General features: G+C 45.2%; 1 protein-coding gene across 1 annotated transcript in view; it reads left to right on the forward strand.

Moving 5' to 3' along the window:
• The first annotated feature begins 2075 nt into the window (after positions 1 to 2075).
• Positions 2076 to 24768, forward strand: part of DNAJC11 (DnaJ (Hsp40) homolog, subfamily C, member 11) — a 45023-nt gene continuing 22330 nt past the window's right edge. Inside the window, exons 1-3 of the mRNA XM_010849942.1 lie at positions 2076 to 2233; positions 5009 to 5082; positions 14326 to 14427. Of these exons, the coding sequence (XP_010848244.1) occupies positions 2146 to 2233; positions 5009 to 5082; positions 14326 to 14427 (264 nt within the window). The 5' untranslated portion in view covers positions 2076 to 2145. The remainder of the gene's footprint in view (positions 2234 to 5008; positions 5083 to 14325; positions 14428 to 24768) is intronic.

Genomic DNA, 24768 nt, shown 5'->3' on the forward strand with positions numbered 1-24768 from the left:
AAATCATATATTACTGCATATATATGGAATCTAGGAGAAATGGTACTGATGAACCTATTTGCAGAGCAGGAACAGAGACGCAGACGGAGAACAGACTTGTGGAAAGGGAGGAGGGGAGGAGGGGATGGTACAGATGGGGAGAGAAGCACTGACGTGTATATACATTACCGTGTGTTAAATAGATAACTAGCAAGAAGCTGCTGTATAGCACTGGGAGCTTAGCTCGATGATGGCTGAGAGGGGTGGGATGGGGTGTAGGTGGGAGGGAGGCTCAAGAGGGAGGGGACATATGTATATACGTATGGATATGGGAGTTGGACCATAAAGAAGGCTGAGCGATAAAGAATTGATGCTTTCAAATTGTGGTGCTGGAGAAAATTCTGGAGAGTCCCTTGGACTGCAAGATCAGACCAGTCAATCCTAAAGGAAATCAACCCTGAATATTCATTGCAAGGACTGGTGCTGAAACTGAACCTCCAATATTTTGGCCATCTGATGCGAAGAGCCATCTCACTGGAAAAGACGCTGATGCTGGGAAAGATTAAGGGCAGGAGGAGAAGGTGGGGAGCAGAGGATGAGATGGTTAGATAGCATCACCAACTCAATGGTTATGAATATGAGCAAACTTTGGGAGACAGAGAAGGATAGGGAAGCCTGGCATGCTGCAGTACATGGGGTCGAAAATAGTCCAGCAAGACGTAGCAGCTAAAGAACAACATAGCTGATTCATGTTGCTGTATAGCAGAAACTGACACAGTGTTGTAATGCAATTATATTCCAATTAAAAACAAATCATTTGACAAAGCTACACATTTGGTATCACCTATGATAGACTAAAAAGGTCCTGGAGGTTGATATAAAATCAGACATTGTACTTTCCCAGAGTACACCTGAGGGCCCAGCCAGCGAGGTGGCGCAAGAGATGGCATGGTGTTTGTAGAGCCTCCAGTGAAGCCTCTTTCTGAGAAGTTCTTGGTGGCTGTGAGGCAGGCAAAGTACAAAGTGGATTTCTGTCAGCCCTCCTCCTCCCTCCCTTCTGCGTTGTTAAAACACACCCAGAGCCCGCCTGTACTCTGTGTCATCTGTGCTCTTCTAATGGCACCTTCTCCCCTCAAACTGATTACTTATAAGATTGGAGAGGGACTTCCCTGGTGGTCCAGTGGCTAAGACTCTGTGCTCCCAGTGCAGAGGAAAGGGAAAGTATTAGGCACTCAGTCATGTCCAACTCTTTGTGATCCCATGCACTGTAGCCCTCCAGGCTCCTCTGTCCATGGAATTCTCCAGGCAAGACTACTGGAGTGGGAGCCATTCCCTTCTCCAGGGGATCTTCCTGACCCAGGAATTGAACCCGGGTCACAGGGCAGGGGGCCCAGGTTCAATTCCTGGTCAGGGAACTAGATCCCACATGCCGCCACAAAGATCAAAGTTCCCAGTGCTACAACTAAGACCTGGGGCAGCCAATAAATGAGAAGGAGTTGGAGGGTTGTGTGTGTTGAGCCTTTGGGTGCTCTGGGTGGGGAGGCTTGTTTTTACTACAGATAGGGAAGCATTTCTGCCTGCCTTGTGTGCTTGCTTTTAGAATTAGCTGTTGAATAGAAAGGTGTTGATTTGACAATTTGATGTCTTTGATTTTTTAAAGGATGAATATTCACTGAGTTTCCTTTGTCTGAAGACTGAGTACATGCATGGCATTTCTTTCTAATGGTTTATAGCTCTTCTCCCCCTTCTGAACAGTCTCTGTTGAGAATACCTTGGCACGATTGACTTTGAATGACTTGGGTTAAATAGCAAGCAGGTCTCTGTGACGATTCTCATTTCCACTCAGAGCGCAGAGAACCAGGGTGGGGACACATGCTTTCATTCTCTCTGATAGCAGCAGTTCCCAGCAAAACACAGTTGCTTTCGATGTACATAATTGATCACTTTATTAACTGGAAAAAAGAGGCCTTATTGAAGTAATAAAGCATAACTTCATTATATCCTGCATGTAGACAGCAGACGTGTTGGAACGTGGCTGATAGCTTCCCATTTCAAGGCTGATTCTGATCATGATAATATTTAAGTCACATCGACTGTCTTCTAATTGGATTTTTCTTCCTGCAGGCCTCTTGCGAAGAGCTAAAAGCGGCCTACCGGCGGCTGTGCATGCTTTACCACCCGGACAAGCACAGAGACCCAGAGCTCAAATCGCAGGCCGAGCGGCTGTTTAACCTCGTTCACCAGGCTTATGAAGGTCAGTGTGGCGCTTGGCTCTGTAGGAGCACCAGTGTAGAAACAGCAGTGTCTTGTAGCAGACACTCAATTTTTAAGAGGTTTGATTTGTAGAGGATAGAAAAAGAGAGTCCTTCGAGGTACATAAAAGAGGCAGTTAGTTTAGTGCTTTTTACTGACGGGGTCCTTTGAAAGAGTAGTATTTTGCTTTGGAAATCAATATGTGTCCAGTAAATAGAAAATGAGACCGCAGGTGAAGTAATAGTCCCGGATCTGAATTCTAGGGGAATACTCCAGTTTTAAATCGTTTCCTCGTTTTCTTCTAAAGGGAACTCTTAAACGTGAAAGGCTGATCGCTACAGACAAGCTTACTTTGTTCTCTCTTTTCTTTTGAGAAGATACAAAGAACATTTTTTCCATCTGAAAGTGATTTTCTTGGTTCTGTAGCATTCAGTTAAGGAAAGGTTCTAACAAAAGGAAGAAAATGATGTTAAAAAGCATAATAGGAAATAGAATCAAATAATTCAGATTTTTATACTTACCTCATACATTTCAGAAAGAAAAGTGTATAATATATTTGCTTATGAAATAGTAAAATCACTCGTAGGTACAGTTTCAGTTTGAGAGGATGAGACAGTTCTAGTAGATTGTGGCAATGGTTATACAACATAGTGATATATTTAACACCAGTGAATTGTGCACTTACACATGGTTTAAATGATCAGTTTTATGTTGTGTATATTATAACCACAATTTTTAAAATTAAAGTTAAAACAATGTGAACTTACTCTTAGGATATATGCCAAGTAAAGTCAGTTATTCATTCCAGAGCCACTTGGTGATTTGCTCCTTAATTAAACAGACCAAAAATTAGATTTTCTTTATGAAATAAAAGATTTCTCATTGTGGACATAAAAGCACTTTGCTGTATTTCACTATGGTTTTACCAAAAAGTTAGATTTTAATGACCAGTAAAACTGAGACTGTGGCACACAGGTGTGTATAATCAGCCTGTGTCTTCACCAGATGTAACTGTTCGGGCTATTTGTCTGGTCTGAATATAGCTTGTTCCTTTTCTTGTATTTGGTTGTTTGAATTACCCTCATAGCTGGACTGTGTTGTTTTGGAGATTTGGGGAAGAGTTAGCAGAAAAGCCTACCAATGCTTGTGAACATGTTGTAGCAGCAGGCCTGGCCCCAGTATTTGGCCTGAAGGGAGACTGAGGTGGTGAATAAATAATTCCTTCTTAACTCCTAGAGATCAGCTCAAGAAGTTTAGCTCCCAGGTTTTACAATGGTCAGCATTTCTTTCTTCCCTGTTAGATTTGAATATGGATAGAGTCTTTACATGGGCTTCCCTCATAGCTCAGCTGGTAAATCATCTGCCTGCAATGCAGGAGACCCAGGTTTGATTCCTGGGTCAGGAAGGTCCCCTGAAGAAGGAAAGGGCAACCCACTCCAGTATTCTTGCCTGGAGAATCCCACGGACAGAGGAGCCTGGCATGCTACAGTCCATGGGATCACATGAGTCGGACATGACTTCGCAACTTAACCAACGATTAAACCAAGAGTCATTTACAGGTCTTCCCTGATAGCCCAGCTGGTAAAGAATCTACCTGCAGTGTAGGAGACCCCAGTTCGATTCCTGGGTTGGGAAGTTCCCCTGGAGAAGGGATAGGGTACCCACTCTAGTATTTTGGGGCTTCCCTGGTGGCTCAGATGGTAAAGAATTCACCTGCAATGCAGGAGACCTGGCTTCAATCCCTGGGTTGGGAAGATTCCCTGGGGGAGGGCATGGCAACCTATTTCAGTATTCTTGCCCGGTGAATCCCTAAGGACAGAGGAGCCTGGCAGGCTACAGTCCATAGGGTCACAAAGAGTTGGACACTACTGAGTGACTAAGCATAGCACAGCACGGTGTCATTTACATCATTTTTTAATTAGACCTAGAAATACATGGGAATTCTCAGGGGCCAGGGTAGGGAAGAGTGGGGAGATTCAAAGGTCTTGAACAGAAGTTGGCCCAATAGAAATAGCTGTACAGATGTTCAGAATCAGTTAGCTACCGCCCTTTTAGTTTTTTTAATGTAGTGATTTTAAATGTTTATTTAATTTTTTCGCCACACCATGCAGCATGCAGGATCTTAGTTCTCCAACCAGGTATCAAACTTGGGCCCCCTGCAGTAGAAGTGTGGAGTCCTAACCACTGGACTGCCAGTAAAGTCCCTCTCATTCTTATTGAACAGTCTTTTCCTGATGCACTTTAGGTGACATGGCTGACACCGTAGTGACAGGTGTTTGCGCCTTTTTAACTGATGTGTAAATAAAGAAGAGAGGCGCAAAAAACATTTCTTACATAGTTGGCTGTAGGAGTTAGTGAGATTCTATAGGGTAAATAAGACAGATTTTTCCCGTCGGAGCCTGTCCTTAGGTTTACATTAGGCTTTATTAGAAACTGGAATTTGCTGTCTCAAGCCAAGGTACTCTATAGACGGTGACAGAAACTTAGGACAGTCTTTTAAAAACAACTGTCCTTTAGTGATACAGAGTCAGCACCCCTCACAAGGTAGCTCGGACATGAAAAATGCAACATTTTCCACCTGGAGCCGCCTTTAAACATGTTCTTAGTTGGATCTGGAAGGCAAGTAGAAGGAAAGACACATCAGGAATGGCAGAGTCTCTGGGAAAATTGTGGTTGGAAGAAGGACAAAGAGAGGTGGGCTTGCCTGCTGCTGGTGTGGTCAGAACTAAGTGGAGGATTCAGTGCTTTGTAAACACATTGGGTTTTTCATTTGCAGTGCTCAGTGACCCCCAGACCAGGGCCATCTACGACATCTATGGCAAGAGAGGACTGGAGATGGAAGGCTGGGAGGTAAGAGAAGCTCTGCGCCTGGTATCCCAGGAAGGGACACCTCAACAGCTACGGAATAACACCCCCAAAACCCCGCAACCTGCTGTGGGGCCTGTGAGGATGTCTGACGATGTCAGAGTCCCTTTCTCACCTTATATTTTGGTTTAAGAGACTGAATTTTACACTTGGCTTTGCCACTTGATAGAACTTGGGACCGTCAGTCATTGAACTCGTCCTGTGTTTCCTAACCCGTCAGGGGAATGGAGGGATGAACTAGACCAGTAAGTTTTAACCCCGGGGAGGGAACAGGCTGGTCGGGGTGACGGTCAGAGGGTGTCTGCAAGGGTACAGTTCTGTCTACATGTACACGTCCTTCCACACACACACTTCCTTCCACCCTCCAGGGTCCTGAGTGCCTCTCTCCAACCGAGGTCATAACTGCACATAGGAATTGTTTGGTGATATTAAGAGTTGTACATGTGAACAAGATGGAAACAGAGAAAAGTTTAGAGCTACTGGATTACATTCTCTGTAATGATCCTTCCAGCTCTAATGAGCTGTACTGTTAGGATGTTATAGAGAGTAAACGAAATAGATAGCAGTGTCTATGTAGTAGATAACCTGGGCCACCGTGCCTTGTGAGAACAATCACTGAAGTCCAGAAGTTTCTGTGTGGGGACACGAGTTCAATCCCTACTCCAGGAAGATCCCACATGCTGCTGGGCACCTAAGCCCGTGGGCCACAACTACCAAGCCCGCGCACCTGAAGCCCGTGCTCCAGTGAGAAGCCCGTGCACTGCAACTGGAGAGTAGCCCCCACTCACCACAACTAGAGAAAGCCTGTGCACCGCAGTGAAGACCCAGAGCCGTGAAAAAAAGAAGGTTCCATTTTCTTTCACTCTGCCCCTGAGCAGTCTTAGAACCTTGGGCAGGCCGTTTGATTGCTTCACGCTTCCAAGTTATTATCTGAAAAATAATGATTTGCAAATCAAGTAGAGAAATTAATCTGAAAACTGTAAAACTCTGTATTGGCTATAAGAACATGTAGGTGTTATTACTTAATTTCATTATAGAAACTTGGTTCTGATGCCCAAGAAATTCTGGTAGATGTTAACGTTAACTGTCATTGAGTTACTTCTTCATTGATGTGTAAACTCTCCCTTGAAGTTCCTTTGATCTCAAACCTGTATGCCTGTCTCTTCTAATTCTAATATGATAACCTTCTAAAGACCTTTGGGTACAGACGGGAAGAGAAGCGAAACAGGGTTTCTCTAGTGCTTAACACTGGTAGCCTACAGGCCATTTTCTACATGCAGCTGTGTTTTGGTTGTCCACACAATGAATTGTAGTTGCTGACTTTAAAATTTGGGAAGCTTTACATAGAAGTATCTTATCTTCTCTGGAAAAATTAGAAGATCTGACAACACTGTATCTAAATTCCCCTCTGAGGCAACAGTCGATCCAGATATGAGGAGCCCCTGCTGTTTGGACTGGACTGTACCATCCAGTTTGCCCCAGTCCCCACCACTCCCTATCGTGTCTGGCCCTTGACCCATCCACAGTCCCAGTGAGCTCCCAGTGAGCATTTGGTTTCTGGCTTTTGGCTCGGTGGAAGTAACAGTGCATCGTGTCACATTAGTTCATGGTAGCAAAGTGTTAGATCTAATAGCTTACAATTTTTTTCATCAAAAAAGGAAAATAGAATCCTGTTGTATTTACTGAATTTCTCCTCACACTTCATGCCCCAGTTTAAAGCTCCCTTGTGTTTTGAAGATGTGGGTTGGTTACAGTTTTTCATGGCAGCAGTTGGGGCCACTGAAAAGCCTCAGGCCTCGGGTACGCATCCCCTCCTGAGTCTAGGCTTTTCATTGTCCCCACTCAGTGGGACAGCAGGGTGACTTCTTCCCAGCAAAACATCATGGTTTCCTATTATAAGACCAAACCGTCTCCCCGTTAGAAACAGAAGCACCACACACTGCAGTGATTATAAGAGCGTGTAGGCTGAGACCTTCCCAGGGGTCCAGTGGTTAAGACTTCACACTCCCAGTGCACGGGGCCCAGGTTCAATACCTGCTCAGGGAACTAGATCCCACATGCTGCAATTAAGAGTTCAAATGCTGCAACTAAGACCTGGTGCAGCCAAATAAATAAATAATTTTAAAAATAATAATAAAAATATAAAAGTATGTAAGCAGTCGTAGGTGGTAACTGGATAAGCTTTTATGTTCACATTTTTCAGTAGACTACTTTAAGGGAATCAAGTTCTCATCCACCAGAATTGGCTTTTTTTGCACTGATATTAATACTAAGCCTTCCCTGGGACTTCCCTGGTGATCCAGTGGTTAGGATTTTTCACTTCCAATGCAGGGGGCCCGGGTTCAGTCCCTGGTCAGGGAACTAAGGTCCCTCATGCCATGTGGCACAGCCAAAAATAAAAATAAATACTAAGCCTTCCCTGACAGTAGAAGGAAAAGATAGAAGTTACCTCCCCTGATACATATTTACAAGAGATATATTGGTGCTTAATGTAATAGGAAGATTGACCCCACTCTTCATACTGTGAAGAAAAAGTCTCACTGAACTCAAGAGCAGTTCACAGAGCTGGCGTCACCACTCCCTCGAGGAGTTCTCCAGGTGGTGGTTTGTTCAGTGCAAGGGTTCTCTCTTTTCAGTCACAGCTTCCACCCCACAGAGGAAGCTGTGTTCCCCTCAGGGTGTTGTTGGTGTTTTTAGACTATTGAACTTTTTACTTGCCGACTGGTATCCATTTGCCACACATCTGTTAGTCTAAACACACAGGTGGTCAGGAGGGTGGAGGGCACTGCTAAAGTCCCTAGTGTCTGGGGCTCCTTTAATCCAAAGATGTCAGAGTAGCCACCAACATGCTGGTGGCTGGATGATACCACCAGCCTTTCTGCCAGCGGAGGCCGGGGGTGAAATTGAGCTTTTATAGGTTGCATCAAATATTGGTTCTGTTTTCAGGCATTAGATAGGTTTTGGTCTTTTCTGTTTGTCTCTGTCTCTTCTTTTGTCTTTAACCTTTAAGAAAGTGGATCATCCTCTGGCAGCATTCCAAAGGAGTAAGACGCCGCCATTCACAGCTCATAACACCAGCCACCTGAGTCCCCAAAGTTGCAGTGTTTGTGCAGATACCCATGTTGAAAATGAACTTGGCCACTTCTTCTCTTAAATGGCAGAAATCCAGCTCTGAGCTGTGGAAGTGGAGTGGAAACCATACAACCCGGAGGGCGCTTACAGACCAGCTGATGTACATTTAGAGGAGCAGCCCTGGGCCTGGATCATCCATGCTTTGGTTTCTGTCTGCAGTCCTTTACATTCATCCATATCTCACTTTTCCCTACCTATTTGACATCATCCTTACAGTGTCTAAGAAGATTTGCCTGGGGAATTGCCTCGTGGTCCAGCTGAGACTTCGAGCTCCCCATTCAGGGGCCCAGTTCAATCCTTGGTCAGGGAACTAGATCCCACATGCCTCAATGAAGATCAAAGATCTCGCGTGTCACAACAAAGACCCAGCACAGCCAAAGAGACAATCAGCCTGTATTAAGAGGTATAATATGGTCAAGATCATGGAAAAGAAGACAGAAACTCCCACAGATCAGAGGAGACTAATGAGACGTGATTAAATGCAGTCCTGGACCCTGAATTGGATCCTAGGACGTAACTCTGATGTTACTGGAAAGACTGGTGAAATCCCAGAAGTCTGGGTTCAGTTAATAGCTTTGTACTAATGTTGGCATCCTGGACTTGACAGGTGTTTGTTCTTGGTTATGTAAGACGTTCACATTTGGAGGAGGCTGGGTAGATGAGAACTTTCTGTGTCGTCTTCGTAGCTTCTCTAAAGTTCTAAATAATTTTCTAAAATTATTCAAGTGAAAAGTTGTCTAACCAGAATCATAGAACAGACAGCATCTTGTGTGATTTTAATGCCCCAGGTGGCACTATTGGTAAAGAACCCACCTGCCAATGCAAGAGATGTAAAAGACCTGGGTTCTATCCCTGGATCAGGAAGATCCCCTGGAGAAGGGAATGGCAACCTATTCCAGTATTCTTGTCAGGAAAATCCCATGGAGAGAGGAGCCTGGTGGACTACAGTCCATGGGGTGGCAAAGAGTCGAACATAACTGAAGTGACCTAGCACGTACACACTGTAGTGTAGAAGCATTTATAGGAGGAAGCTGAAGCTTAGTGAAGTGACTCGCCTGAGTTCTCCAGGAGGTTCAGGTGGTGTCGGAAAGCCTGGGTCCCTGTCCTCCTCCCACTGCGCCACCTGCTTCTACTGGTCTCTGCACCCCCTCGTCTGCAGGATAAGTCATCCGACTAGCACAGAATAGACCTAGCTGATAGGTGATCAGGGTGGACCGTGCAGGTGTACAGACTCATGGGCTGCATGTGATACACTTCACTGATGAAAAACATTGAAAATATCTTTCCAACTGTACTTTCCAATTTAACGCACTTTGGGATGCTGTGTTCCGGGCTCGTGTATCTAAGGGGTTACCCAAGGGAAGAAAAAGTGACTTGCAGCTGGCTTAGGCATCTTCCACTCTCCACCATGATGTTCTCTGTGTAGAGAAGGATGTAAACAGTAAAGGCCTGGGGGTGTCCCTAGTGGCTCAGTGGTAAAGAATTTCCCTGCCAGTGCAGAAGACACAGATTGGATCCCTGGTCCGGGAAGGTCCCACATGCCACGGAGCCACTAATGCTGTGTGCCACAACTGCTGAGACTGTTCTAGAGCCCATGTGCTCCAAACAAGCCACTGCAATGAGAAGCACCCATGCACCACAGCTGCAGAGTAACCCCCGCTCTCTGCGACACAAAGACCCAGCCAAAAATAAAATAAGTAAACAAATGGATTTTTTGAAAAAATAAATAGTAAAGGGCCCCATGGGAGTTAGAATGAGATGCCCAGCCAAGGTATTTATAGCTCTAGAGTGGCCGGCCAGCTTGACTCTGCAGTTAGCTCTGATACGTACCAACTGTTTGCAAAACTTCTGTCAAATAGACTAGAAACAGAGTGACTTAACACCTTTGGGATATTTGCCTCTTCATTCTGTCACATAGTGTGGCAGAGAGTCATTTGCAAAAGTCACACAGCTGGAATTGTTGAAAATAAATCTTGTTCTGCTCTGGGCCCCATGGAGGGAGCACCCTATCAGTCCAAGATGGGGTGACGGGGAAGTGAAAGCGCCGTAAATAGATGTGCATGGGCACTTCCTGGCAGTTCAGTGGCTAAGACTCCATACTTTACCCGGGGCCCAGGTTCGATCTGTGGTCCAGGAACTAAGATTACATAAGCCGAGGGGCTTAGACAAAAATAGAAAAGATGGACAAGGCTGAGTGTTTATAAGCACTAGCGTTGTGAGCAGGCCGCATCAGTTCAATATCACCGAGGACGTTTTTGTGAGGTCACAAAGGGATTGTTGCTGTACCATTTGGACTTTCAGTTCCTAGATTATTTTAACAGTGTTTTTATTTTAAAACCCTGTTTAAAAGAAACAGTTGCCCCTTTTTGGTAATGAACAATTTATATGGGAGAGGAGAAAATGTTTTCATTATTTTTTTCTGTTTACTTGCTGAAAGCGACAGTGAACACATTTCTCAATTTAGGGGGGTAGGCCAGCTCCTGTATTTAATTTTCTGGATTGCCAAATAATGAAATCAGGTTGCACAAAGGCTGTTTTTAATGTATAATTAAAATTATACATTAATTTTAATGTATAGTTAAAATTATACATTAATTTAATGTATATATTATATATGTTATATGTGTGTACATGTATTATATATGTACACACATATATATACATATATGTGTACATACGTGTGTAATTTTAATGTATATATTCATACGTATGCGTAGGTTTTTAGGAAGATACATAAAAAATTGTTAACCTGTGAGAAGGAGGAGTATGGGGAGGGACTATACCTTTTTACTTCATATTTTTCTGTACCATTTTGATTTTTTGCTATAAGCATGCATTTTTTGAATAATTTTTAAAACTTGTGATTTCCAGGATAGCTTTCTTTCACATCACCTGCCTTTGTAGGTGTTCTTTGAGCAGCGCCTCCAGTCTCCCCTGTGTTTCTCCCACTACCACAGGGTCAGGACTGTTTGATCTTTTCCTCCAATGACCTTGGCGGTGTCTCTGCTGCTCCCACTCTCAGTGTCCCTCATGGACTTGTACCTTTTGGGGCCCTTGGGAATCACCTGGTGGGGGTTCCTCTCTCACAGGTGTGGTACCCAAGACCCATGTGGCCCTTCCCATCCTGTTTGAAATCTCAGAGACTATTCTTGCTTTTGGATGAGCTATACAGTAGGAAAAACCACTAGACCATTCGGGTATATTTGACCTAAATCAAATCCCTTACGATTATACAGTGAAATAGATTCAAGGGATTAGATCTGATAGACAGTGCCTGAAGAACTATAGATGGAGGTTCATGACATTGTACAGGAGGCAGGGATCAAGACCATCGCCAAGAATAAGAAATGCAAAAAGGCAAAATGGTTGTCTGAGGACGCCTTACAAATAGCTGTGAAAAGAAGAGAAGTGAAAGGCGAAAGAGAAAAGGAAAGATATACCCATTTGAATGCAGAGTTCCAAAGAATAGCAAGGAGAGATAAGAAAGCCTTCTTCAGTCAATGCAAAGAAATAGAGGAAAACAACAGAATGGGAAAGACTAGAGATCTCTTCAAGAAAATTAGAGATACCAAGGGAACATTTCATGCAAAGATGAGCACAATAAAGGACAGAAACAGTATGGACCTAACAGAAGCAGAAGGTATTAAGAAGAGGTAGCAAGAATACACAGAACTACACAAAAATGATCTTCATGACCCAGTTAATCATGATGGTGTGATCACTCACCTAGAGCCAGACATCCTGTGAAGTCAAGTGGGCCTTAGTAAGCATCACTACAAACAAAGCGAGTGGAGGTGATGGAATTCCAGTTGAGCTATTCCAAATCCTAAAAGATGATGTTATGAAAGTGCTGCACTCGTTATGCCAGCAAATGTGGAAAACTCAGCAGTGGCCACAGGACTGGAAAAGGTCAGTTTTCATTCCAATCTCAAAGAAAGGCAATGCCAAAGAATGTTCAAACTACTGCATAATTGCACCCATCTCACAGGCTAGCAAAGTAATGCTCAAAATTCTCCAAGCTAGGCTTCAACAGTATGTAAACCATGAACTTCCAGATGTTCAAGCTGGATTTAGAAAAGGCAGAGGAAGCAGAGATCAAATTGCCAACACCTGTTGGATCATTGAAAAAGCAAGAGAGTTCCAGAAAAACATCTGCTTTATTGACTATGCCAAAGCCTTTGACTGCATGGATCACAACAAACTGGAAAATTCTGAAAGAAATGGGAATACTAGACCACCTGACCTGCCTCCTGAGAAATCTGTATGGAGCTCAGGAAGCAACAGTTGGAACTGGACGTGAAACAACAGACTGGTCCAGATTGGGAAAGGAGTACGTCAAGGCTATATGTTGTCACCCTGCTTATTTAACTTATATACAGCGTACATCATGAGAAATGCTGGGCTGGAAGAAGCACAAGCTGGAATCAAGATTGCCAGGAGAAATATCAATAACCACAGATATGCAGATGACACCACCCTTATGGCAGAAAGTGAAGAAGAACTAAAGAGCCTCTTGATGAACGTGAGAGAGGAGAGTGAAAAAGTTGGCTTAAAACTCAACATTCAGAAAATTAAGATCATGGCATCTGGTTCCATCACTTCGTGGCAAATAGATGGGGAAGCAATAGAAACAGTGATTTTGGGGGGCTCCAAAATCACGGCAGATGGTGACTGGAGCCATAAAATTCAAAGACGCTTGCTCCTTGGAAGAAAAGTTATCACCAACCTAGACAGCATATTAAAAAGCAGAGACATTACTTTGCCAACAAAGGCCCATCTTGTCAAGGCTATGGTTTTTCAGTAGTCATGTGTGGATGTGAGAGTTAGACTATAAATAAAGCTGAGCACCAAAGAATTGATGCTTTTGAACTGTGGTGTTGGAGAAGACTCTTGAGGGTCGTGGACAGCAAGGAGATCCATCCTAAAGGAAATCAGTCCTGAATATTCATTGGAAAGACTGATGCTGAAGCTGAAACTCCAGTACTTTGGCCACCGGATGCAAAGAACTGACTCATTGGAAAAGACCCTGAAGCTAGGAAAGATTGAAGGCAGGAGGAGAAGGGGACAACAGAGGATGAGATGGTTGGATGTCATCACCACCAACTCAATGGACATGAGTTTGAGTAAACTCCGGGAGTTGGTGATGGACAGGGAAGCCTGGCGTGCTGCAGTCCATGGGGTCGCAAAGAGTTGAACAGGACTAAGCAACTGAGCTGAACTGAACTGAAGAAAGGCTGAGGTGGCTTCCCTGGTGGCTCAGAGGTTAAAGCGTCTGCCTGCAATGTGGGAGACTGGGGTTCAGTCCCTGGGTCAGGAAGATCCCCTGGAGAAGGAAATGGCAACCCACTCCAGTATTCTTGCCTGGAGAATCTGGTGGGGTCGCAAAGAGTCGGACACGACTGAGCGACTTCACTTCACTTCACTTCAAGCAACTGAGCTGAACTGAACTGAAGAAAGGCTGAGGTGGGCAAGAAAGGCCTTGCCTGCTCGCAGGCCTGACATCCTTGTGTGTCCTCAAGGGCTGCTGATTGGTACCTGAGTATTGTTTATACTCTGACAATATATAGCCGACATCGTACATCCTAAGGTTCATTTCAGGTTGTAGGAGGAAGAGCCCTACTGCTAAAACACTGAGACCTCATGGCTTAAGGTTGTTGGTCTAGGAAGCTCAAAGGGTGCCCCCGGTGGAGGCCCAGTGCACAAGGGAAATGTGCCAGGGCTGTTGTGGAGGCCTCGCCCCTCTCTGGACGTTGTTTTTAGCCTGCATTGTGGTGGCCTCACTGGAAAATTTAAACTGTGATACTTGAGGTGACATTTTCTCAGTAAGAATCCTGCAGCCTTGGAGACAAGTGACCAAAAAAAATCACTTCAGTCTCTGGAGTGCTGAGGGAGAGCACTGACTGGGGACTGAGCAGATGTGAAGGCGAACCTGGCTTTACCGGGGCCCACACGGTTGGACAGGAACGTCCCCTGGTCTCACTGGGGGCTCTCACTGTCCCGGGGGAGAGGAGCACCGGGACACGGTTAACACTCGGGTCTGTTGTGTCTTCCTCACTATCTGGGTCCTCAGCTGACTTCTCTCACTTCTGCCCACAGGTTGTGGAAAGGAGGAGAACGCCAGCTGAGATCAGAGAAGAGTTTGAGCGGCTGCAGCGCGAGAGGGAGGAGAGGAGACTGCAGCAGCGCACCAACCCCAAGGTCAGTGGCTGGTTCTGGGGGGAGCAGCGGTCTGATGTGGTCAGTGCTGCGGGCTCTTACAGTGAGGCCGTGAGAATTGGGAGGAACCGAGTGTCGCTTATCAGGTCTCAGAGTGCCACCTGCCTGGAGGGCCACTGGCAGGCCTGCTGGTGATGCCTGGGGAGAAGGCAAAACGGGGGACATCCCGAGTACGGGCACAGGCCAGCTGGTGAAGACCCATCCTTATAATCACGCTGCCCGAGCTCTTGACTGTAAGAACCAGCCAGAGGCCCGTGTCAAGAGAGGACAGCCTCCTGCCCGCACACTGAGGCCCAGGGTTCCTTGCAAACCAGTTAGGATACGGAGGGCCAGAGAGCCCAGACCATGGGCCATTTCCAAACCGCATTAAGTGGGGGCCATGTGTGCATCACCCAGGACAGCAGCGCCGTGAACACCGGGTAACAGACTGTTTCTGCAGCCATAGAGTGACCTCTTCTACCCGTCAGTCAGGTCCCCGATGGAGGCCGAGTCATATAACCCAGGGACACGCCTGAGTCTGAGAGTTACTTTTCAGTCCAGTTATAGTCTCTCTTTCCTGTGATTCGTTAGAGAGGCAGATTGTTCTGCGTGTGCACCTCGGTCCCATGACACACAGGATAACTTGGTCAGTTCACGATGCCAGTGGTATTGAATGACTGACTGCACTTGGCTCAGGGTTCCTGCTCCACAGTGTTTAATAATAAGAGAACTCGGCAGGCGGGCTCTGTCAGTGTGGCCAGGACAGCCCGGCAGGCAGCCTGAAGATCTTCTAAAGGAGAAGAACAAATGCTGGCTTACATGAGGGAAGCTTGATGTTCAGAGTTTCTGATCACATGCACTGTACAAAATGAACTTTTCTAAGACCCTACATCATTTAAAGGCCCACATATTCAGAAAACTCCCATCTCTTCGAATCCTGTTACATTGCAGGGTGTATTCGTAAACGCCAGGGCCTCTCCCCAACCCTTCAGTGAGTGACAGCTTCAGTGGAACAGTTCCTTTGGGTCAACCAAGACAGAGACTTGAGACACGGGCTGCACCAGGTCAGGGGCTGTGAGATGTTCAGACAGTTGAAAATCTCCAAGGTGCTCTGATCCATGCTGACAGGTTCCCTTCTCGAGGGTCCAGCCAGCGCACCAGAGGGGGTCTGGGTAAATGTCAGTGTTGGCAGGTGGAGGTCAGTGTCAGGGAGTGGGGAGGGGTGCCTGGCAGGAGCGGGCCGTTCCTGTGGTGTCTTTGCTTTGCTGGCTAAAGTTCTGCTGCTTTCAGAGCAGTGAGGGGGAAAGAGTGTCACAGCAACCCACGCCTCTGTGTCCTGGGATGAGATGGTCCATCTGGGGGTGTGTGGTGATCATTTATTGTGCTTCTATGGAGATGTGTCTCCAGGCCATGTTTATGTGGAATGAGGAAGCACAGCTGTGACCATTCCACACGGGTATGCGGGATATTGTACGATTCCCAATACTTCACTACTTCTATAAAGTGCTGCCGGATAAATAAGGATATTTCCTAACCAGAAGTACTGAGTGATAACCAGATGTTGGCTCTGCGGCATTTTGAAGAGAGGTTTCGAGCTGGATCTCTTATTTCATTTCCAAGTGTTTTTGCTTTGCAAGATGAGCAGTGAGGTTTAGCATGTTCTCATCCTAAAATGAGAGGGGTGATCTCTTTTGAGATGACCAGAAGGAGGAGGACCCTTCTGATGACCGGGGGGCTTGCACTGGTCTGTCACCCAGACCCCACAGGGGACCATGGCTTTGTAGGGGAGGGGAGCGGCAGACTGGATAATGTTCGTTATACTGCCTCTGAAACTGGTGTGGGTGTTTCTCCATTTTTACAAGAGTTCACTGGGGAGGAATTTTCCAGTTGGAGTATGTACCAAGAACAGGCAAAAAGATCAAGTGGGAGAAACCCATAGTTTGGAAATACTGCCTCTGACGCAGTGATGTGGGATGCAGAGCTCACACTTTGACCTCTGTGCAGGTTTCTAGTTTGTAAAATAAGGATGCTTATCCTAACCACCATGCCAAGTTGTTAAATGATTGAAGAAATATGACATCGATGTTAATTTCTTAGAGACAGACAAGGCTGCTCTGTAAGTGCAAAGTGGTATGCATACCGAGGTTGGGTGAAGAACTTGCTTCAGTATCTCGATCAGCATCATGTGGAAAGCATTCGCCTCACTTGGGTGGTCCATTGCCCCCAGTAGCTGGGTTTGTTGGAAGGAAATCTGTCAGTTGGGTTCTGGAAATGGCCCTCTACAGATACTACCCCCCTGCTCCCTTGGCCGAAGTGCAGTGCCTTCCATGTGGCTAGCCACCTGTGAGTCCTGCCTTGCGTGAGGGTGCTGTGGGCAGTGCTGCGGGGTGGGAAGAAGGGAGTGGTGCCAGCTCCAGCAGGCGCCTCCTTCCCTCTGGCCCTGTCGCCGGCGGGACCCAATCGAGCGCACAGGCTCCACATATGCCAGGGCAGCCTGGGGAGCCTCGCACTTGGCACTGGGGCTCTGGATTTGGACTCCACCCCCAGCTCTGGGCCCTGGACCCAGTCACTTCTCCAGCTTTAGCTCGGTTTCTCCCTGTGTGAAATGAGAGGTTTGCCGTGAGGCCCAGAGCATAAGGTCATATCCTCAGACCCCAGAATCCTTAGCTTCATCACCTGTTTCCTGTCTTTCCGTCTATGTGTGATCAAATTCCTCTATCTGCATTTCCTGCTGGAAAATGCCAAGCTTAGGTTGTTGGGTCCCAGGGTCTCCAGGGCACTCCACGTTGAGCCGATATTGGGGAGGGGATTTATAATCAGACAGACGGTGAGGTTCATCTGCATCCTTGAGGGCTGAGTGTGACGGGTCTGAGGGGACTACCCTGGCCTTCCTCTTTCCATCCTTAAGATCATACAATAGGCTTGTTCTCTGCCATGTTCACGTCTTATTGATTACTGTCATCCCTTTCTTTTGCTAATACCCATAAATCTTCTCTCTCTGGACAGGAGCCAGTTCTGGGAGTCAGACTTTTCACTGCCTTGTTAATGAACTTGTCCAGACCCCATAAGAAGCAGGACGTTAAGTCAAAGATTGTTTAATGGGCTTAATTGTCTGACTTTGAGAGTATCATTTCCTTTCTTTTGGACCCTGTTACATAAGAGTTTCATGAAGATTGTTTCTGGGTTCCCTGGACCATTTGTTCTCCTTTCACTGTTACAGAGGTAGACATAAACTCCCTGGTAAGTTTGTCTTCCTGATTTTAGAAGGGCCATCTTATCGGTGTGGTTTTCTATAATAGCCGAAAATCACAATTCAACTTTATCAGGAAGAAAAAATATAAAATAATGTGTCAAGGAAGACATGTAAGCCCAAAGTAGTTTCATAAAGTTTTTGTTTTTTTTTAAGATTAGTTTTGGTTGCCATGCCTAATGATTATAGCCCTTGGAATGAGTCCATGGTTATAGCTTCAGTCTGTTCCATGGAAGTGACTCTAATGTCGTAAACCGAATCGACTTGGCTGACAGGATAATCATGCAGAAGAAAAGCTGTTTGAACCCATATGTTTGTTGTGCTCAGTGGCAGAAAGGGGCAATTTACCATATGCAGAAATGGGCTGCTGTTGAAAGTGAACAAACCAGGATGGTGTCACCAAAGGAGAAGGGACCAGGTCAAAAAAGTGCTTTGATATTAAGTGGATCTTTGGGGGAGAGGCAAGGTGGCCAACTGGAGGGATGTGTAGAAAGCTCTTTTACCTGGGTCGTAGCTGCTGCATCTGCATCCTGCCAGAGAGACCGGCTGATAAACTAAGTGTCAGGGTTAAAGGCTACAGGGCGGGGTAGTGGGGCAGCATTGCAGTTGGGACCGAGTTTCCTTAGAAGCCCTGGTAAGTTGAGTTGAAAACCTAAAAAGCCAGCTTAAAACTCAGCATTCAGAAAACAATGATCACCGAATCCGGTCCCATCACTTCATGGAAAATCAGTCAGTTCAGTTGCTGAGTCATGTCCAACTCTTTGCGACCCCATGGACTACAGCACACATGGCTTCCCTGTCCATCACCAACTCCTGGAGCTTGCTCAAATTCATGTCCATCGACTCAGTGATGCCATCCAACCATCTCATCTTCTGTCGTCCCCCTTCTCTTCCTGCCTTCAATCTTTCCCAGCATCAGGGTCTTTTACAGTGAGTGAGTTCTTCACATCAGGTGGCCCAAGTATTGGAGTTTCAGCTTCAGCATCAGTCCTTCCAATGAATATTCAGGACTGATTTCCTTTAGGATGGACTGGTTGGATCTCTTTGCAATCCAAGGGACTCTTAAGAGTCTTCTCCAGCACCACAGTTCAAAACCATTTCAGTGCTCAGCTTTCTTTATGGTCCAACTCTCACATCCACACATGACTACTGGAAAAACCATAACTTTGACTAGATGGACCTTTGTCAGAAAAGTAATGTTTTTGCTTATTGATATGCTGTCTAGGATGGTCATAGCTTTTCTTCCAAGGAGCAAATGTCTTTTATTTTCATGGCTGCAGTTACCATCTGCCGTGATTTTGGAGCCCAAGAAAATAAAGTCTGTCACTATTTCCATTGTTTCCCCATGTATTTACCATGAAATGATGGGACTGGATGCCGTGATCTTTGTTTTTTGAATGTTGAGATTTAAGCCAACTTTTTCACTCTCCTCTTTCACCTTGATCAAGAGGTTCTTTAGTTCTTCACTTTCTGCCATAAGGGTGGTGTAATCTGCATATCTGAAGTTTTTGGTATTTCTTCTGGCAATCTTGATTCTAGCTTATGCTTCATCCAGCCCAGCATTTTGCATGATGTACTCTGCATATAAGTTAAATAAGCAGAATGGCAATATACAGCCTTGACATACTCCTTTCCCAATTTGGAACCAGTCCATTGTTCCATGTCCGGTTCTTACTGTTGCTTCTTGACCTACATACACATTTCTCAGGAGGCAGATAAGGTGGCCCAGTCATGAAAAATAGATGGGGAAAAAAATGGAAACAGTGGCAGAGTTTATTTTCTTGGGCTCCAAAATCACTGTGGACAGGGACTGCAGCCATTAAATTAAAAGATGTTTGCTCCTTGGAAGAAAAGCTATGACAAACATAGACAGCATATTGAAAAACAGAGATATCACTTTGCCGACAAAGGTCCACCTAGTCAAAGCTGTGGTTTTTCCAGTAGTTATGTACAGATGTGAGAGTTGGACCATAAGGAAGGCTAAGCACCGATGCTTTTGAACTGTGGTGCTGGAGAAGACTCTTGAGAGTCCTTTGGACTGCAAGAAGATCAAACCAGTCGGTCCTAAAGCACATCAACCCTGAATATTCATTGAAAGAACTGGTGCTGATGCTGAAGCTCCAATAGTTTGGCCACCTGATGCGAAGAGCCAACTCAGTGGAAAAGACCCTGATGATGGGAAAGGTTGAGGGCAAGAGGAGAAGGGGATGACATAGAGGATGAAGTGGTTAGATGGCATCATCAATTTAATGGACATGAGTTTTAGCAAACTCTAAGAGATGGTGAAGGACAGAGAAGCCTGGAATGCTGTAGTCCATGAGGTTGCAAAGAGCAGGACACAACTGAGCAACTGAATAACGTCAGCGAAACTAGTCAGTTAACTGATGTACATCACAATGTGTTTGCCTATTAAAAATTCAGATTATCAGGCTTCTACCTGGGAATCTGTGTTTTTACATGTCCCCACCCCAGAAATTGAGATGGGTGACTGAATATGACAAGAATATAGAAGAATGCAGTAGTCTACAGATGAAAGAATAAAAAGATATATTTTTTACAGTGTTTCATTAATGGTTAAAGAACAAAGGGCGGGGATTGACTTAAGGATGGATATTTGGTCATTCAGGAGGATAGTGATCCAGTGGGTTTGTAATTTACAGATTGGAATAAGTATTTACAAGTAGCAGTCAGCTACTTCCCCTTGTGTTTAGCTCATTAAATCTTTGAATCTTAGCAGTTTGTGATTTTTATTCAGTAGCTCAAAACTTGAGAAACTAAGTAAATCAGATTCTTTTGACAACCTGTGTTATACTCTTATGACTGTGACCTGATTGAAAATAGTATGGAACCATGGGGTGTGCTCCCGTGGAGTCTGTTAGCTCTGGTTGAGGCCGGGGTGGGGGGCATGGTGTGACTGTCCCATGCTCTAGATTGAAACTTTCAGCCTCAGAAAAGTCACAGAGTTCTCAGTTGAACATCTGCAGCTGCTGGGTGTCTCTCGGCAGTTTTTCAGTAGTGTTATCATTGCGTGGAAAAGACTGTACGAGACTTGTCACTGTCATTGTCCTTGATGCTCTGACAGCAGAGGTAGGTGCCCTTGGACAAAGGTCAGCACACAGTGGTGGCCTGCTACCTCTTTTTGTCCAGCTCAGGAGCTAATAAGTGTTACTTGTTTCAATGGCTTTTAGGAAATCAAAAGAATAATATTTTGTCATACATAAAAATAATATGGAACTCAGGCTTCAGTGTCCATAAATACAGTTTTATTGTTATATAGCAAAGCTTGTTCATTTACAGATTCCCTTTGGCTGTTTTGCACTATAGCATCAGAGCAGACCATCTGCCCACAAAACCTTAAGCACTGATACCGGGCTATTTATGGAAAAGTGTGTGACTACCCTATTGTAGGAAAATAAGGTGAAATGTGCTCGTAGCAGGGAGAAAACAAAATTCTTTAAAAGTTTTGTGTTTCATACTTAATAGCAAAGATTCTTTGAAAGTATTTTCCTTTGTAAACTTTTCATTTGATAAAATCTGATTTAGTACCAATTTAATAATAAAAGGATATAAACTTGCATATATTGAATTAGTGGTTGGAAGAAGTCTAACCCAAATCGGCCTCTCATTCCTAAGTCATGTCTTCCCACTGTATGAAAAGCATATTATGTTGGAAGTGAAAATGAATTGTAAGTTGCAGCGAAACCCTGTTTGACTCATAGGGAAGTCTAATTCTGGTGCTGTGACCAGTCAATTTTTAGAAGGTCGTTTTCCTGGAAACAGAAGAAGAGCAGAAAGCAAGCATCAGGACCACTCTCTGAAGTGAGGAGGATGTGTCCTTGCAGCCGCACAGTGACCTGATCAGTCCCTGTCTGGGGCGGCTCCTCAGACATGGCTGGCACCTGAGCCTCAGGTTCTCCTCACTTCTCCACTCCTCTGGGTCATTTTTTTCTTTTTTGGAGGGGAAGGGGCGGTCATTTTCCATAAACTTTTCAGCACCAAAGGCTGTCGAATCACAAAAGTGACTGGCTCATTGGAGTTTTTGACTATTGGGGCCTTATTTAAAGAAACAACAAAATAGTTGAGAGAAAGTGATGCCTTGAGCACTGTTTTTAAACTTCTAGAGTCTGCTCTTGGAGAAGGCAGTGGCACCACACTCCAGTACTCTTGCCTGGAAAATCCCATGAACGGAGGAGCCTGGTAGGCTGCACTCCATGGCGTCGCTGAGGGTCGGACACGACCGAGCAACCTCACTTTCACTTTTCACTTTCATGCATTGGAGAAGGAAATGGCAACCCACTCCAGTGTTCTTGCCTGGAGAATCCCAGGGATGGTGGAGCCTGGTGGGCTGCCATCTATGGGGTCGCACAGAGTTGGACACGACTGAAGTGACTTAGCAGCAGCAGCAGCAGAGTCTGCTCTACCCTCTGGTGAGTCAGTTAACACAATGTGGAGTTAACACAGATGTTTATCATTTCAGAGGTTTTCTTTGGGAAAGGAAAGAAAACTGTCTTTGATGTTATTCTGGAAGTTTTAGCCAATACAACTAGACAAATAGTAAAAGACATAAATATTGGAAGGATTTTCATCATTTGCATGTCGTGTGATTGCCTGTCTTTATTTATTTATTTGGCCGCATCATGTGACATATGGGATCTTAGTTCCCCAAGCAGGATTAAACCCATGCCCCCTGCATTGGGAGTACAGAGTCTTAATCAGTGGACCCCCAGGAAGTCCCTGACTGCCTTTCTTTAAAGAACCAAGTGAGGGACTGCCCTGGTAGTCCAGTGCTTAAGACTCCCAAGTTCCCAATGCAAGGCGCCCAGGTTTGATACCTGGTCAGGGAACTAAGATCCCACATGCTGGAGCTAAGGGTTTGTGTGCCACAACTAAGACCTGGTGCAGCCAAGTAAATAACTTTTAGAAAGAAAGAGAGGCTTCCCTGGTGGCTCAGATGGTAAAAAAAGAAAAATCTGCCTGTAATGTGGGAGACTCAGGTTAGATCCCTGGGTCAGGAAGGTCCCCTGGAGAAGGGAATGGCTACCCACTGCAGTGTTCTTGCCCAGAGAATCCCATGGACAGAGGAACCTGAGAGGCTACAGTCTATGGGGTTGCAAAGAGTTGGACACGACTGAACGACTAACACTTTCCACTTTCACTTAGAATGAGAGAACAAACTGAAAACTCAAGAGTTGAATGAGTTGGCCAGTGACGAAACCCACATATGTAAATCAGTGGCTTGTGAATCAGTGGTTCATGATCCTGCTTTCCTCCTGGCCCCAGCACAGAGCCAGAGGAGCCGGCGGGTCAGGCCAGGTGGCTCTGCTCTGCGCTCTGATGGCTCATGTCCTTCATGGTCAGCCAGCGTCCTCACAGTGACCTGTAGGCGGGGCAACTGTGCCATTCATCATCCAGACTAGGACATTTTTGAGAGTGAAAGGGATGTTTACAAGAAAGTAGCAGAAGCAGACTCATTATTCTTGGCACACACTCATATACTTTAATAAGTTCTCTCTCTGGTATTTTGTGTTCTGGTTACATATTGCTGCATGACAAACCACTCCAGAACTCAGTGGCTTGTGAGAATGATTTGATCTCCTCTCACACACCCGTGGGTTAATGAGACTCAGCCCGATGGTGCTTGCTTGGAGTGTGCTCACAGCTGATGGCAGCTGTGTCCTGTTGAAAAAGAGGCACACGGGTGCCCCTCATAACTACAGCTGGGGTGGCTGATGGTGGCCTGCCATTTCTCACATACAGCCTCTCCCTGCTCTAGGTCGGGCTTCCTTGCATTGTTACAGGGTAGCTAACTGCCCCTCAAAAGCATATCCCCAGATGAAGCTGCAGGGTCCCTTGCGACCTGGCCTTGGAGTCTGCGCCATCCCGTCCACAGCATCCTCTTGGACGAAGGCAAGTCCTGGGTCCATGGAGGTCAAGGAGGGACTCTGAAGCCTGGGGCTCCCGCACGCGGGATTCTCAAGGCCGCACTGTGTCACTGCTGTTTTTCTGAAGAATGTCTTCTCAGTCTTTTTTTTTTTTTCCCTTCATAACATTGCTGACCATGTTCATACAAGGAGCATATTTATTTAGTAGATTTTGACATTTCTGGCATATTTGATTCTTCTCTGTATACTGTAATATTTTCTTTTACTTACTTCACTTAGCATCTTTGTATAATCGATTTACAGTATTATTTTAGTTTCAAGTGTACAACATAATGACTCAAAATCTTTATAGATTGTGCTCCATTTATATTCAAAAATAATACCCTCTAGGTTCATACATACTGCAAGTGACAAGCCTTTGTCCTTTTTTTACGACTGAGTAGTATTCCATTGTATGTATATACCACATCCTCTCCATCTGTTCCTCTGTCAGTGGACACTTTAGGTTGCTTCCTTGTCTTTTGTAAATAATGCTGCTGTGATATAACTTAGGGGTACATCAGTTCAGTTCAGTTCAGTTGCTCAGTCGTGTCCGACTCTTTGCGACCCCATGCATCACAGCACGCCAGGCCTCCCTGTCCATCACCAGCTCCCGGAGTTCACTCAAACTCACGTCCGTCGAGTCAGTGATGCAATCCAGCCATCTCATCCTCTGTCGTCCCCTTTTCCTCCTGTCCCCAATCCCTCCCAGCATCAGAGTCTTTTCCAGTGAGTCAGCTCTTCACATGAGGTGGCCAAAGTACTGGAGTTTCAGCTTTAGCATCATTCCTTCCAAAGAACACCCAGGGCTGATCTCCTTTTACATCTTTCAAATCAGTGTTTTCATTTTCTTTGGCTCTATACCCAGGAATGGGATTGCTGGACCATATGGTAGCTCTGTTTCAGTTTTTTAAGGAACCTTTCCACAGTGGCTGTACTGGTTTACATTCCCACCAACAGTGTGGTAGGGTTCCCTTTTCTCTGCATCCTCACCATAATTTGTTACTGTGGTCTGTAAACCATAGTATTTTTAATTGCGAAAATACTCTCAATTTTAAATTTCTTTGTTTCAGAACATGTAAATATTGTTCACAGGTATTGTCTTTTTGCCTCCATTCAGAATACTTTTTTTTCTTTGACAAAATTTCTGAAATAAATTGTTTATGATTTTTT

Source organism: Bison bison, unplaced genomic scaffold, assembly GCF_000754665.1.
Source record: "Bison bison bison isolate TAMUID 2011002044 unplaced genomic scaffold, Bison_UMD1.0 scf7180017864289, whole genome shotgun sequence".
Classification (NCBI taxonomy): domain Eukaryota; kingdom Metazoa; phylum Chordata; class Mammalia; order Artiodactyla; family Bovidae; genus Bison; species Bison bison.